We start from the raw sequence: 15363 nt of genomic DNA on the forward strand, positions 1-15363 counted from the left end.
GTCCCTCCCCGTGTGGAGGCTCCTTCACCAGGCGTTGGTCCTGCTCCCTGGGTGTGGTCCCACTCCACCTTCTCTGTGGCCACTTGACTGCTCTCTGTCACTTGCTTCTTCATCATCTTGGATGGCCACCTGTGAAGGGGACATTTGTCTATAGAGAGCTGGGCCCATTTGTCAGAACCTTCCTGACCTCACTCCCTGGGAGGCCCCGTGGACTGTTTATCTGTTTGAGGTCCCTGGCCGCACCTGGTTCTTGTTGAGACACGCTGCTCCCTCTAAATTGACTCCCTGGTGTTTTGGGACTGTCAGGGTACAGTGGGGCATCCCCCCTTAGGTTCCCAGATGACCTTCTGTCCCCTGAGAGGGTCACATAGCACCCCCACCTTTGCAGCATCCTTCATGGAATTTCTGGCTGCCACACCCCTGACTCCGTCTCCATCCTGGGGCTGTCTCTTGACATTTTGTCTCCAGATCTGCAAATCCCAGGCAGGGAGTGTGGTGGGCACAATTTCTATCTTTGAAGTTACCACACGTGACCATCTTATCAGATGTTTTGAACTGCATCTCTTCTGTTATGGAAAGCAATTTTCTTGCCATTTACCCCCCTGCATTTTTTAAGTTTTTCTCTTATAATTTTCAGATTTCTTTAAGTGTCGCTTTGTCACCCATGTGCCGTTCTTAAAACCAACGCCGTACATTTTCCGTGTTTGTGACAGTAACGCCGTTCCCATGAGCATAGTACCAATGTGTGTATCAGCCACCTGTTGCCGTGCCAGTGCTGTGTAAGATGCTGCCGTGGATCCCTGTGGCTTCCACAGTAAACCTTTATCCAGCTCGTGAGCCCAGGGATCCTCCTGCTCGAGGCTCGGCGGCACAGATCTGGCCAGCCATGACCACGTATGGTGGGCTGGCTGTGGCTTCCCTGGGATGATGGTCGGGGACTCCGTTCAGCAGAGGCACAGAGGGGCCGCAAGCACAGGGGAGCACTTTTCAAACCTGTCCCGTGCCACATTCTGTTGGCCAGAGCAAGCCACGTGTCCAAGCCCACGGTCAGAGGGGGAGGTGTAAGAGCCACACAGAGGGTGTGGAGGTGTGGATACAGGGAAGGTGAGGAAGTGGAGCCATAAATGCAATCAGACGCAGGTGTTGAAGAGCCCCCACAGAGTGGGGGGTAGGGCGTGAGCAGGCCCAGGGCCACCCCACCACCTGATTTCAGCAAGGACACTTTGGTCTCCATACCTGTGTTCCATGTCATTCCTAAGTCAAAAAAACCCCACCCTGCTTTTAAAATAAATTAAATTAAACAAATGAAACAAAATAAAAATAGAAAGCCCTTGACCTAGGGAAAAGACCACCGTAGTCTCTCCTCTTTCCCTACAGTGAAGCAGCTCAGGGAGCCTCAGGGCAGAGGAAAGTCATGGACAGCTATCCCAGGAGTTCAGGTGTCCACCCACAGGGGTTTTCCTGCTATATTCACCTGCCCCTTGACTTCAGCAGGATCCCAGCTTTCTGTCATTTCCAGAAATATGACCAGTACCTGTGTGTGAGAGCCTGGGGGTGGCAGGACGGGTCTGCGTGGGAGGAGTCGTTGTAGGACACAGGAGGTACCCCTGGTCTGTGATGTGAGCCCCTGGTTCAGTGTGAATCCCCGTCACAGAAACTGTGCCTTCCTGTGCTATTCAGAATGAAGTGTCTGACTTACACACATCTGTAAATTAGCAAATACATATTTATGTCTTAAAAATCGGTTACCCAGGGGGTGCCCGGCTGGCTCAGTCGGTAGGGCATGTGATACTTGATCTCAGGGTCGTGAGTTCAAGCCCCCACGTTAGGCGTAGAGCTTACTTAAAAAAAAAATATGAAAAAAGCTTGCTATACAATCTTATATCTGCTCAGACTCACCCTAGAAAACCCCAGGATGTCCTGGGTCCTGTGGTTAGTAGCACCTAGTGGAATGCCTTCCTCTTTGGAGTTTAAAAAAAATGATTGGAAAAAATTTCTCTATGACCTTAAGAAACTATTTGAAGAAACTATTTGAAGGGTGAGTAGTGGTAGCTGGCGTGGAGGAGATAAAGGGTCTGTTTTCTGAATTGCTGAAGGAAGTGGACACCCGAGAAAGACTTGGGAACCTTGTCTGGTAGACGAGTTGTTTTTTTGAAAGTACTACTTAGCCATTCCGTTCCCATCAAATCAAGAGCTGCTGCCTGGGACCCTGGTTGGAAGACAATGGGTCCTAGGGGGTGATGTGGAAAAGAAACGCAGTTGCAAGTAAGGGACGTGAGGTGTGGTCCTAACTTTGCCAACTGTGAGGACCTGGATAGGTTCCTCTGAGCGCTGACTTTGTGGGGAACAACTCTGCTTCGGTAGAGAACAGTTGTTTGTCACAAAAGACAGCACCGTCTAGAGAAACGAGCTGTCCAGTCGATGGAGTTAAGACCAGAAGTTGCCAGTTGAGTCCTTAGATTTCTCGAAGACGACTCGCCAGTTTTCCGAACTGGGTGTATTTAAAAAAAAAAAAAAAGTTCGTTAAAATATTGATATCTTGAAATATAGATACTAATGGTTCAATTAGTACTTTTTCCTGCTCCTTATTATCTCTGCTTTAATAACGTTGTCTGTCTCCTGTTCTCTCTTCCATCTCCTGCCTGTCTGACGGGCATGCTACTTTATTCTCCATGCTCAGCGAATGCTCAGTTCAATTTATTTTGAGAAATAATGTTCTGCATTCAGTTATTAATTTGAAAGTAATCATTTTTTTCTGATCATTTTCTCCGCTTTTAATTTGCAGGTCAAATTTTATTAGCTTACCAACCGAGAAAGAAAAAAAAAATGATGGGTTTAGGTTCCTTTTTCACTGTGAGAATATAATTATGGAGCAACATTCACATTTGTTCTGGGGAAAATTCGTCTATTTTTAGCTGGAAATTATATGCTTGAGATAAATATAAAATTAGCAGACTGAAATGCACTGCTCTCTGCCAGCCGTGTGGGGACATGGCGCTGGGTCCAACGTTCAGGTGCTCTTGAACCTAATGGACACGTGTTGTTCGTGTCCAGGAATAGCTGACGAAGGCTTAGGAACTAATTTCATGAGAGCCATTATGTTATCTTTCTTTTTTAGGTGTGGTACAATCAGAAGAGCTTTCATTCCCTGCCTTCCTACTTAAATCATCTAAACAACCTTATACTGTGGAGACACTTACGCCCTGACCAGGACTGGAGACAATACGGTAATGTTATTTTCCATGCATTATCATTCGCTGCTCTCAAAAGACAGTGTTTTTTTTTTTTTTTTTTTAAAGATTTTATTTATTTATTCGACAGAGATAGAGACAGCCAGCGAGAGAGGGAACACAAGCAGGGGGAGTGGGAGAGGAAGAGGCAGGCTTCCAGCAGAGGAGCCTGATGTGGTGCTCGATCCCATGACGCCGGGATCACGCCCTGAGCCGAAGGCAGACGCTTAACCGCTGTGCCACCCAGGCGCCCCAAAAGACAATGTTTTTAGAGGTGGAAGAAGCAGAAAAGATCAAGCCTATGAACATAAAGTGTGATGAGAAGGTTTTTATGGGGCAGCCTGTTCGTATGAAAATACATGCAAAGTGGTAGGCCCTATTTGCCTCTGTTTGGGGTCATTAAGTGTTCTTAGCTTCTTTAGTTATGACCAAATCTGCACAGTGAAGGGTATGAAAGATGACTGAGAGTTCCCTCTTCGTGACTTTAATATCTTACAGAAGCAAGAATAATTTCTTCTTTTTTTTTTAAGGACATTATTATATGGAATACTCTTATAGACAGTAGAGATCACCCATGTTGTAGGGAAGGTAAACATCATAATCTGTTCTGCTCTGGGCCATCAACTCACCAATTATCTAAGCCGATCAAGGGCTTACCACCTATGCTTTTGTATTTTGAAGTAATGACATTATTTGGTATTTATTTGAAAAAGACTTATTTTGAAAAATTGATACAAGTTCATTTCTGGAATCCAGAGTGAAATTATTGATTTAAGGGGATGTTATTTCCTTCCCTTGGGTGGGATAAAGTGTAATTTATCAAATTCTTTCAGCTTCTTAAAAAAAAAAGGTAAGAAAGAAATCAATTGTGTAAGCACCAACAGGCCATATCCATCATAATTTATTCACAAGATAGACTTGTTGAAGCGTCAGTTCACATGGGAGTAAACACAGAGAAATTACCCCTGTATGTTCTTACTTTACCCCAGCCTTATCTTTTACTTCAATATTTGTTTTCCTTTACCCACCAAGTTTTTAATAAAACAAGATTAATTGTTTTGTGACATTTTAATTATGTTGGCACGATAATAGGTAATATACAAAAGTTAAAATATGCATGCCTAAGAAAAGAAAAAACGCAGAGGTCCCTCAGATGATGGACAGCAGAGCCATATTTATTAAGTGTCTGAAATGTATGAGGGTTTCTAGTAGATATTTAATACCCATGGTGTCATTTCACTTTCATAGTGGTTTTGTAAGGTGGCCAGTATTAACCTGGTTCACTGATTAAAAGACCAGGGTTTAGAGAAATCACCTACCGGCTATGACTCTGAGCAGGTTAAGTAGTGGGGCTGTGATATGGCTCTAGGTCTAGCTGACAACAGAGCCTTTGCTTTACTACTCCAGCAGATCAAGAGATCACTTCTGATGGGCAAGAATAAGGCTGCTTCCTGGGGTGGTGTTCACGAACAAAGGACCTTGAAGGATGGGCAAAAGTTTGACCAAAAGCTATTGTAGGTATTAGCAATGCAAGAGAACCATAGTGTCCTTTCAAGTTCGGTGGTGGGAGTCCAGTTTGACCTTGTTGTAAAGGTGAGGGTAGAGAGACAACTGTGGTTGTCTGAGGCCAAATTCTGCTTGATCTTGTCTGACAGAGTCAGGACTATGCACTTTCCTTAATAGACATCCTTTATCTGTATTTGAGAACGAGGGTACCATGATCAAAGGGATGTATTAGACAGAATAGTCTGGAAGCCATGTGTTAAAGGGCAGAGGGTTGGTTGCAATCAAGTGACCTATTGGAAGTGTGTTGTTCACAGTTGGGAGGTAACCCATGTAAGACTAGCGTGACTCTAGAGGGAAGAGAAAATGAATTTATAATGTTCAGACAGATGGGAGAAAAGGTTGAGGTGTTAGTTATGGGGAAAGGAGAGAATTTAAAGAACCTGATGAGTAAAGAAATGTAGAGAAGGAGTTTAGAGGATATAGATTAGAAATCTGAACTCTTAAGAACAAATGACGGTCCTGGTCGGTACTGATGAGATTATAAGAACTAAGTCAGGAGAAACACATGTTCAGGGAAGGGGTAAAATGATGTGTACAGGTGCAGAGATGCCTGGTTTGGGTCACACATTGTATGAAAATGTGCTGTAGGATTCAGAAAAGGAGAGAGACAAGTTAAGTAGAAGGAGCGTGAACAGAACCTGTCGGCCTCACCCTTAATAAAGATGGCGGTCAAGCCCGTTGGTGAGCCGTTCTGCGTGGATTGTTGGGCAGTGGGAGAATGCAGGGCTTGGGTTGGTCTCCTCCAGGGAGCTGGTCCAGTGGAGCTGTAGAGGGTGAAAATCCGAGCGGATGGGACGAAGCTGAGAGAGGTTATTTTATGAGATTTAGACTGAATAGATAATCTCTGCTCTATGGAAGCTTGCTGAAAATGAGAAGAGAAACTCTGTGTGTGTGTGTGTGTGTGTGTGTGTGTAGGTGTGTGTGTGTAGGTGTGTGTGTGCTCGTGCACACACGAGTGTATGCAAAACAAGGAGTGACTGGAGGTTTGGGGAAGATAGAATGAAAGGGAATATTTTGGTTTGTAACTTCACTTTTTACTCTTGCACAAGACACAAAGGTAAAAGCATCAAATCCTAGAAATCTGTGCTAATGGGAACAGGATATACAAAGGTGTAAGGTGTGACATCAGTAACAAAGTGTGTGGGGGCGGAGCTATAAAGGAGTAGAAATTTTATGCACAGTGGAGGTCACGGTGCTATCATGAGGGTTCTAAGGGGCTCCCAGCTCGACTGGACTGCTGTCTAGACAGATCTGAAGTGAGAGGAGGAATCAGGCAGGGGCGGAAGCCTGTGTCCAGGAGCTGAAAACCATGATCCCAACGACTAAAATTTCCCTGCGCAAGGAACGGAATGGTGTCACTACTAAACTGTACCTTAATTCATACGACCTGGAGTTAAACACATAAGCCTTAAGTTGGGTCCCAGCTGTGAGCCACAATCTTGAGTCTTGTGTGTGGTCGAGCCCCTGTGTCGTGGATCACTGTCCGGGAACAATGTGGACCCGATGTGCGTGTCAGTCACTTGTGTCTCGTGTGCCCGGCTTTCTGGGTGATCAGATGTCCCAGAGGACATTCATCTCAGAAAGGTCTCTTGCAAGGAGTGGACTCCTTATTGGTTGAAAAGTCACGCTGACTTGAGAAATACATTTATTCTCAGTTACTGAAAATTTAGTGATATTGCATTTGTTTCTGCCAGAATTTCAGTTCTCGTTTGCCTTGCTGAGGCAGTTGTCATGGGAAAGGAAGGTTTGTGCAGTGAATAGGGGGCATACAAATCATAGCACCCCCAGGAGAAGGTTCGTGCCTTCGTATCAAAGGATTGGTCAGGAGCTCCGTAGGCAGGGCCCTGAACAGGGGTGTTCTCTCACCCCTGGATGCTTGCCTGTGCATCTGGGAATGGGCGGACCTGGAACTAGCGGCTTCATTGTTGAAATGAAACAAAAGCTTCTGGAGGGAGAGCTTGGATGAACTGCTGAGAGCGGGGCCTGTGCTCTGCTCCCTGTTGGGCCCCAGCAGCCCCCCAGAACCGGGCTCTGAGGGGCATCCTGGCCACACTAGCTGAACATTCAGTCACCATACGACACAGACAGCACATCCTGGTCTCATCACTGGGGTCCTGTGACAGGGTCTTCATGACACGGACATCCCTGCCTTGGAGATGAGGGAACTTTCTGGACCCTGACCCAGCCCCCCCGATAGGAGGCTCCAGAGCCCAGGGTGGGCCACCTTGCCCTTGCTGTGTCCTGGCGGGTTGGCGGCTCCTCAGAGCCCCTTGTCATAAGCATAGAACTCAACGTAGAGGAGGTTTCTAGGGCAGCCCGTTCAAGTGGAGTCATTTTCTGAAGTCCTGGAAGGCCGGTGCTGGCTTACCACGAATAGATGTGGTTTGCACAGTGAATTCTCCCATGTCGATTCCTTCCTCCTGCACAGGTGTCCAGCTTTGTGACCGTGCAGGTGGCCAGGACACACTTGGGTGATGGGACGGGGAGTTCGCAAGCGCTCCTCGTGGCCTGGGGAACACAGGTGTGGCCGTGGAAGCTCGTCCGCGGATGAGAAGAACGTGGAGCGGAGTTCATGTCTGAGGCTTTATTCCTTCCTGTGTTCCCCATCGGCAGTTGAGTTATTTGTACTGCAGGCCACATGATGTTTTCAGGATTCCAGGGGAGATGAGGTCAGTTGAGGCCAAACCCCAAATCTTAACTGCGCCTCTCCATGCACATCCCGTGGTTATTGGCAAATCTTGTCCCTTCTGTGCTTGGAATGCTGAAGGTGCATATTTTCACCAACGTGCACCAACACTTACCTGGCCCAAGGCACCACCTGCTCTTGCCCGGGTGCCAGCACTGGCATCTTGGGGGAGCCCCTGTGCTCCCCTTGCCCCCTGGCCCAAGTCTTAGGTCTCCAGAAGTTTCCACAGTGACCCATGGAATGTGTTCCGCAGATCACACACCCCTCCAGCTTCTTATATCACTAATAAAAAAAATCCAAACCCTCACCCGTGACCTACAGGGTCCTCCCTGGTCTGGCCCGGCAGCCCCTCAGCTTCCTCCCCAACCTCCTCCCTGGGCAGTGTAGCTCTGCCCCATGGGCCCCTGGCTGTCTCCCCAACATGTCCCCTAGATCCCCACCTCAGATGTTCCCTATCATTCCAACCTCATTTTTCCTCCTGTCCCCTCCGCGTGCCAGCCCCATACACCTGTCATTCTGTGCACCTGCGTTGTCTCTGTGAACATGGTCTCTCAACCTTATTTACCTTTTTCTGCTCAACTTTGTGTATTCTCTTTTTTTTTTTTTTTAAAGATTTTATTTATTTATTTCAGACAGAGAGAGAGAGTGAGAGAGAGCGCATGAGTGTTTGGGAGAGAGGGGCAGAAGGAGAAGCACACTCCCCGCTGAGCAAGGAGCCTGACGTGGGGCTCAATCCCTGGACCCTGGGATCATGACCTGAGCTGAAGGCAGATGCCTAACTGACTGAGCCACCCAGGCGCTCCTGTGCATTCTTTTTTTTAAGTCCCTTTATTGAGGTATGCGTGATTGATGTACATAAAGCTACAGATATTTAATGTGCACAAGCTGATGTGTTTGGAGGTAAATATACACCTGTGAAGCCGCCAGCACAGTCATTACCGTAAGCATACCCTTTGCCTCCAAACGTTTCCTCCTGCCCTATCTGAATCTGTCTCTCTACCTACCTACTTACCTACCTACCTTGTCCTTATTTATTTTTGTGATAAAGCAACCCAAGATCTACCCTTTTAGTAAATTTTTAAGTATACAGTCCAGTATCTTAAACTTTATGCTATATGCTGTATGTTAGATCTCTAAGATTCATTACTTGTATAAATGAAGCTTCGTACCCTTTGACCAGCCTCCCTCCATTTCTTCCTCCCCACCAACCCTTGGTACCCACCATTCCTTGGTACCCACCATTCCACTCTCTGCTTCTGCGAGTGTGGCTTTCTTAGATTTCCCAGATAAATGGGATCCTGTAGTTTTTGTTCTTCTAGGTTTAGCTTAATTCATGGAAACAATCAAGAAAAGGAAAAGATAACCTATGTAATGGGAGAAGATATTTGCAAACCAAATATATATAAAGTTAATATCCAAAATGTATAGGGGACTCCTATAACTCAGTATCAGAAAAATAAACTGAATAAAAAATGGGCAGGGGGCCTGAATAGACATTTTTCTTTCTTTCTCTTCTTAAGATTTATTTACTTATCTTAGAGCGAGGCAGGGGATAGGGGCAGAGGGAGAGAAAGAATCTCAAGCAGACTCCTCTCTGAGCACAGAGCCCGACGTAGGGCTTGATCCCACAACCCTGAGATCATGACCTGAGCTGAAGTCACGAGTTGGACACTTAACGCACTGAGCCACCCAGGCGCCCCAGTTCTTGGTATTATTATTATGTGCTTACATCTGCCTTTGGAGATAAAAACATAAGCACTTTAGGAAGGTGTCCCGAGTACGGATGTTTGTGCTCTCCAAAATCCTTATCCAAAGAAGTATTCCATAGATCTGTATTATTTAAATAAAGGAGTTGCTGCACTGTCATTGTGGGGTTACTATGGCATCTTCCGTCAATTTATTCCACTGTAGTTATGTTTTAGAACAAAGATCAACCTGGATGAAAAGAAGTGTGAAATGCTTTAGTTATAGTGACTTTTTAAGTTGGCATAGTTTTATTGAATTGAGACATTATACAGCAATCTGAGAGAATGACTGTATGAGGAAGTTGGCTGCACCAGGGCCAAGGGAGTGAGTCAAAATAGGAGAGAGACAATATTCCCCAGCCTGTCTACATGCGAAGGGATCTTCCGCGAGGAAAGAGGCAGGATGCAAGAGTAAAGGGAGTTTTGCTTTGATTTCATTTAACTGGGTGGGCGGGGGTGGTGGCAGTAGTCGGAATGCTGGGATTTACCTCCTTCAGCCCCTCCTGCCGATCCCATCCAGATGTGGGGATGCCATCCGTGACGTTCCGCCACGGGAGAGGACTGAGCCCAGCCACAACACGGGCGGGCTAGACCCATGCTGGTCCGACTCCCTGCACCTGAGCATTTTGAATAACACTGATTTCTGTTGAAGACCCGGAGAGATTCTGATTTGATTGTCAGGAGGTTTTAAATGGCCCAAGTGACTCTCCCGTACAGCCAGGTTTGAGAAGCACTGAGCCAAACTGGGGAACTTCATGACTGATGGACATTTTCAAACCTGAGGCAGGGAGACAAAGGGTACATGGGAATCAGGGTAACGAGTCTCGCCCTCACTTTCTCCCCTGCCCTCCTGCGCTAGGACCACTTGCTTCCCTTATCACCGCTACCCTTACCAGGAACCCAGGACACCTGCTGGGGGTGGGGCAAGGCAGCTCTGCATCTTGAGCTGGAAAAACCTCTTCTCTTCCTTTCCACCCCTCCTTCCTCCTCATTGGTACCTTTCCTTCTGGATCCTCTTGAGGCTACAACTCACTGGGTTGCCCCCTCCCCCCCCCCCCCCGAGGAAGGGGGTGGGGCAGCGCAGGTTGCTTGCTGGGATGTTGATGTGCCTGTAGCTGGGGGCGGGGGCGAAATGTGCCCAGGAGCAAGGAGTGACAGATTATGGTTTTCCCTACACGACTTGTGATGAAATAAGATACACGACTTGTGATGAAATAAGATAAAGTCTCCGGGCATAAATCCCCAGTTCAGATGAGAGAACAGGGATCCTGTCAGATCTGTGCTTAGTAGAGCTTTTTGAAGGAACAACTAGCAGGTATCAGGAACCGGCTGCCATCAGTGACCTTCAGCCTCTGCTTGGGGGTCTGGACGTACTCGAGAGCACCAGGGTGAAGGGGAAGGGACACTCTGGGAGCAAGGACTCTGAGCACTGAGCAGGATTGAGGAGGAACAAGGACAGACAGATCAGCCCTCACACCCAGCGTGGTCTGGGAACTACCCCTCTCCTCAGAGACGGGCAGCGGGGCACACACCCAGAAGGTCTTGTCCTGGGACACATCTTGTAAGTTCACACCCATATAAGTACAAGGAAATGTGTGAACTCTGGGAAACAAGACAGATCGGAAGGAAAGGCTGGCTGAGGTTCAGAGTGGGGTAAGAGGAAGCTGGCTGGTACCTGCTACATGGTAGTCATATCACAGTATATAAATGTAGCGAATCCGCACCTTGTACACCTGAAATGTACACCGTGTTCTGTGTCAGATATATTTCAGTAACAAAGGAGATGGCTAAGGAGCGAATGTTAACACACATTTTCACCGGATACAGAGAATCCGGTTATTGATTGTGGAGCTCTCTCCCGCACTCAGAATTTTTGATTTAAAGGACAAGCGCGGAATATCCTCTAAGAACACAGAGGAAAAAGATGATATAAAAACTGACTATAGGAGAAGAGCTGGAGGAATTAGGCGTAGAAGGAAAGCAGACAAACAGTGATTAAGGTAACAAGCAAGGATGTCACAACAAAAGTAGCAGCAAGAACAAAACAAGTTGGGGCCAATGCAAGAGTTTGCCATGATTCAGGCAAAATTCCTGAACTGGGAGACTGGGAGTTACGGAAATAACGATCATCGATAAACAATCCCGCTGAATTTTCAAAAGTTCAAGGATAAAGAAAAAAAAATATATAATATTTTTTACAAAGATGTAAGTAGCAAGAACTGATTACTTTGGGAGTAATACGAATAAGACCAGCTTCTGACCCTGGAAAATTTGCCTTGAGACCTCCTCTTTGACCCAGGCATTATTTCAAAGTGTGTTGTGTAAATTCTAGGTTTTTGAAATTTGCTTGTTTCCTAACTTATTGATTTCTAGTTTGATACACTGTGGTCAGAGAATGCATTCTGCATATTTTCATCATTTTAAGTTTGATGGAGGTTTGTTTTGTGGTCCACATGTGGTCTGTGTTGGTGCAGTTTCCACAGGGATTAAAAATGTGGCTTTGGCTGCCGTTGGTGGGACCGCTGTGTATGTCAGTCAGGTTCTGTTGGTCGGTTGTAGGGCTCAGGTCATCTCTATCTTCTCTGATTTTCTGTCCGACGGTTCCATCGTCTGCTGGAGGGGTGGGTACTGAAATGCACGAATATAATTGTGGATTTCTCCATTTCTCCTCTCAGCTGTATCAGTTTTCGATTCCTGTATTTTGAGGCTCCCTGGTTGGTGCATTCACTGTACCAATCTCTACCTCTCGACTGGTCTATTTACAATCAACAGGCTTCATGTGCCGATAAGCTTAAGTCTGATACTTCATTATTCGTTTTGTTTCCTCTGGTTTTTTTCTTGCTTTCCTTTGAGTGACTTGAACAGCTTTTCAGGATTCCATTTTGATTGATTTGCGACATTTTCAGTATATCCTTTCATCTAGTTTCCTGGATGGTGGTTCGATGTATACACGTGTGACCCTCACGGCCATCTGCTCTCGGCAGTTCCCCTCTTGCAGTCTTCTGAGCTGCCTTGTCTGGGATATACGAGAGAGGCGCGAAGGACACCAGGAAGTTCGCGGTCATTTGTCATGCTCTCCCTTACATCCCGAGGTCCCCAGGTGGCCACCGCCTTCTCTCACCTGTTGGCCTTTGTGTGCTCGCTGCTCTGGGGTGTCTCCACAGTAAGGGAGAGCACCTGGCAGGATGGGGTCTACTCCAAGTTGGAGGAACCAGCATCTGATCTCCCTTTTTAATCACAAACTCAGAAGCCAGTGGGTAAGGGGATACTGCCTATGGAATATGGAAAGAAAAAGGAAAATATACCCCAAATTCAGTACCTAATGGCAACATGAAGATGTTGCCATCAAGTAAACAAGGCACAGAGATGCTCTTATGTTGGCTGTACCTCGGAACCTACGGGAGATACAGCCTAGTAAGAAAGAATGCCCAAGGACAGCATCTGAGAGGTTAATCAAAATCAACATCACAAACACTGAATCCACAGAATGAATAAAAGAACTCGGGGAACATTGGTCCTAGATGCAAATGTTTGCACTTGTGTGATGGAAACATTAATTGAAGGTCGAGAATGACTGATGGAGTAGAAGATAAGGAGTGTGAAACATAATTCTGTAGTAACGTGCCTGTGTCGAGAAGACCTTGGACATTCAGAAATAATTGATTTCACAGTGCAAACAACGATTACCTCTGGTTGGTTTTGAATTAGATTAGGACTTATTTTAATTTTACTCTTTCTTTTTAAACTTTTTACAATTGACCTCTATTATTCAATAAGAGTAATAAGCTTAATATTGAGGGAAAACAATCTTTCTCCCAGGAGAGATTAAGAGGAAGAAGACAGAGGGGTGTCTGGGTGGAGCAGTCAGTTGAGCGTCCAACTCCTGGATTCAGCGCAGGTCGTGGTCTCAGGGTCGTGGGATCGGGCCCTTTGTGGGGCCCTGAGTGCAGCACCGAGTCGGCTTGAGTTTCTCTCTCCTTCTCCCTCTGCCCCTCCCACCTATCTGAGCACATGCGTGCGCGCTCTCTCTCTCAGCATGAATAAATAAATCTTTTAAAAATGCAAAAAATTAAAAAGAGAGACTGGAAGACGGAAGGAAAGCCATTGAAATACCTCCTGGAAAGTTCATACATTTCTCTTAATACTCTGTTGGGCCCAATGAACATTTTTGTCCTTCATATCTCACTGATGACTCACAGTGAATCAATGAAAAGAAAACAATCCTTCGGACAAAAACTGGTGCTAAGGCCGGTCTGTTCTTTTGGTGTAGATGCCTGCAGACATTGGGGCATTGATACTTGCAGAGACATACATTTTATAAGAGGAATGGACCCAAAAGTGACTGTTGAATTGGAGACAAGTTAAGTATCTTCTATCATAATGGGTCCCAGACAAAAGCACAGATGTGCATTTTTACAAATGACAGATCTACACAGTCTGGAAACCATGATGAGAATAGTAAATGAGAGAGCTAGTGTTACACATTTATACATCGCTGGGGCCAATTCTTAGAGAAGCCAGAATATAAATGATAAGAGTAATCAAAGAAAGACAAATCATTCAAGTGTATTCAGAACTTACATGTTGTAACATCGTTTCTGAAAACGTTTGACGTAGACGCTGGAGAGCCCTTTTCTTCCCTCGTGGGCTGAAACCACAATGCTGCCCGTGAAGAGCCTGGACCCCTTGCTAACATCGCCAGCCCCAGATTTCATCACAATGCCATTGTCACCTAAATACCGTTCTGAGCACACACAATACAATGGGAATAACAGCCCAATTATGGAGATTGTCCATTGCAATAATGTGTTTTTTTACAAGGAGGACGTCAAAGGCTATAAATGATTTTTCTAGTTTGACAAAAAAAGGATAAACTGTGATCCATAGAATCAGGGTTGTCGGTCTCACTCTGTTGTGTTTGGCCTTAGGTAAGTCGGTAGAACTTCGCTGTGCCTCGGTTTCCTTCCCCATGTTCCCCTCCCCACCACCCCCTGCAGCTGCCCCGTCTCTAAATTGAGCACCGTCCCAGGACAGGTGCGTCGGCAGGATGCTGATCTGTGAGATGGGTCGTGTCCCTCCTCTGTCTCCATGGATCTGTGCAAGGAGCTCTGATTTCTGTAGTTACTATTTTAAGGAGCAGCTGGTGGTAATGAGAAGGTCTTGGAGGGCGTGTGGTCACGTGCGGGCACCCATTCTCTCCCTGGTGCCTCTCCTTTAGGGGTCTAGGGAAACTCGGGGTTCACGGGGAGGAAGAGGGTCGTCTTCTCTGTGTTTTCTCTTATTGCTCTTTTACTGTTGAGAAAATAGGCACACACGATGCTTACTCTCAGTCTCCCCGCCCCCCCTTTTTGCAAAATACAAACAAAATCTCAGTACCCGTGTAGAGAGGTGTTACTTTGATTTTGAAGTATACTTCCTCCTGCAGAGCTGCTTCTAGGGAATGTAGTGATAGCAAATCGCAGTGTGAAAATCAGCAGCTCAGGCAGCGTTGGTAAACCTAATGGCTGCCCGCCCCGGGGGTTCCTGTTGGGCACCTGCCAGCCCTCTGACTACTTCAAGGTCAAAGGGCTGCCTGCCAGCACTGCACTGGGTACCGCGCATGTGTCATTGGCCCCGGGTCCTTTCCCGGGGCTCCCACCCCACCTGCTCCCTCCTTGGTGCCACCTCCTCCGTGTCCTCCTGTGAGTGGACTGAGTTCCACTGGGGACCGGGAGCTCTGCAGGGGCGAGGGGAGGGGGCTACCTGTCCACGCCCATCTGCAGGTGCCGCATGGGGGAGTCTGTTGAAAGGAGATGCCAAATCCCTACATGACCCCCACGAGCCGTCGTGGTGATCTGGAGCCTAGATTTCTATCACTCAGATCAGAACAAAATCAGAATGTTGTTGATGCAGGTCTGACGTGGACGCGCCGCCGTCTTGCCAAAGCCGGTGTAAGTGCCCAGCGGGGCTCGAGTCTCTGAAGGCAGGTGAAGGGTTTTCCTGCTTCTCTGATGGCTTCCTTCTTAAGCACTGTGCTGTACGGTCCTGTCTTTCTCCATATCTTACTTTTCAAAGAGCATTTCTCATTTTCACGGTAGATATGGGTACAGCCGTGAAGATTTAGCGTGATGGTGGCCTTTTAAAGAGGGGCCTGGGA

At 46.7% G+C, this 15363-nt stretch overlaps 1 protein-coding gene across 1 annotated transcript in view; it reads left to right on the plus strand.

Moving 5' to 3' along the window:
- ABCA13 (ATP binding cassette subfamily A member 13) overlaps window positions 1-15363 on the plus strand; it is a 368906-nt gene that overhangs the window by 244186 nt on the left and 109357 nt on the right. The window contains exon 48 of the mRNA XM_087861234.1: window positions 3119-3227. Within this exon, the coding sequence (XP_087717360.1) occupies window positions 3119-3227 (109 nt within the window). The remainder of the gene's footprint in view (window positions 1-3118; window positions 3228-15363) is intronic.

This window comes from Ursus americanus, chromosome 3, assembly GCF_024610735.1.
Source record: "Ursus americanus isolate L20-20 chromosome 3, mUrsAme1.1.p, whole genome shotgun sequence".
Taxonomy (NCBI): Eukaryota; Metazoa; Chordata; class Mammalia; order Carnivora; family Ursidae; genus Ursus; species Ursus americanus.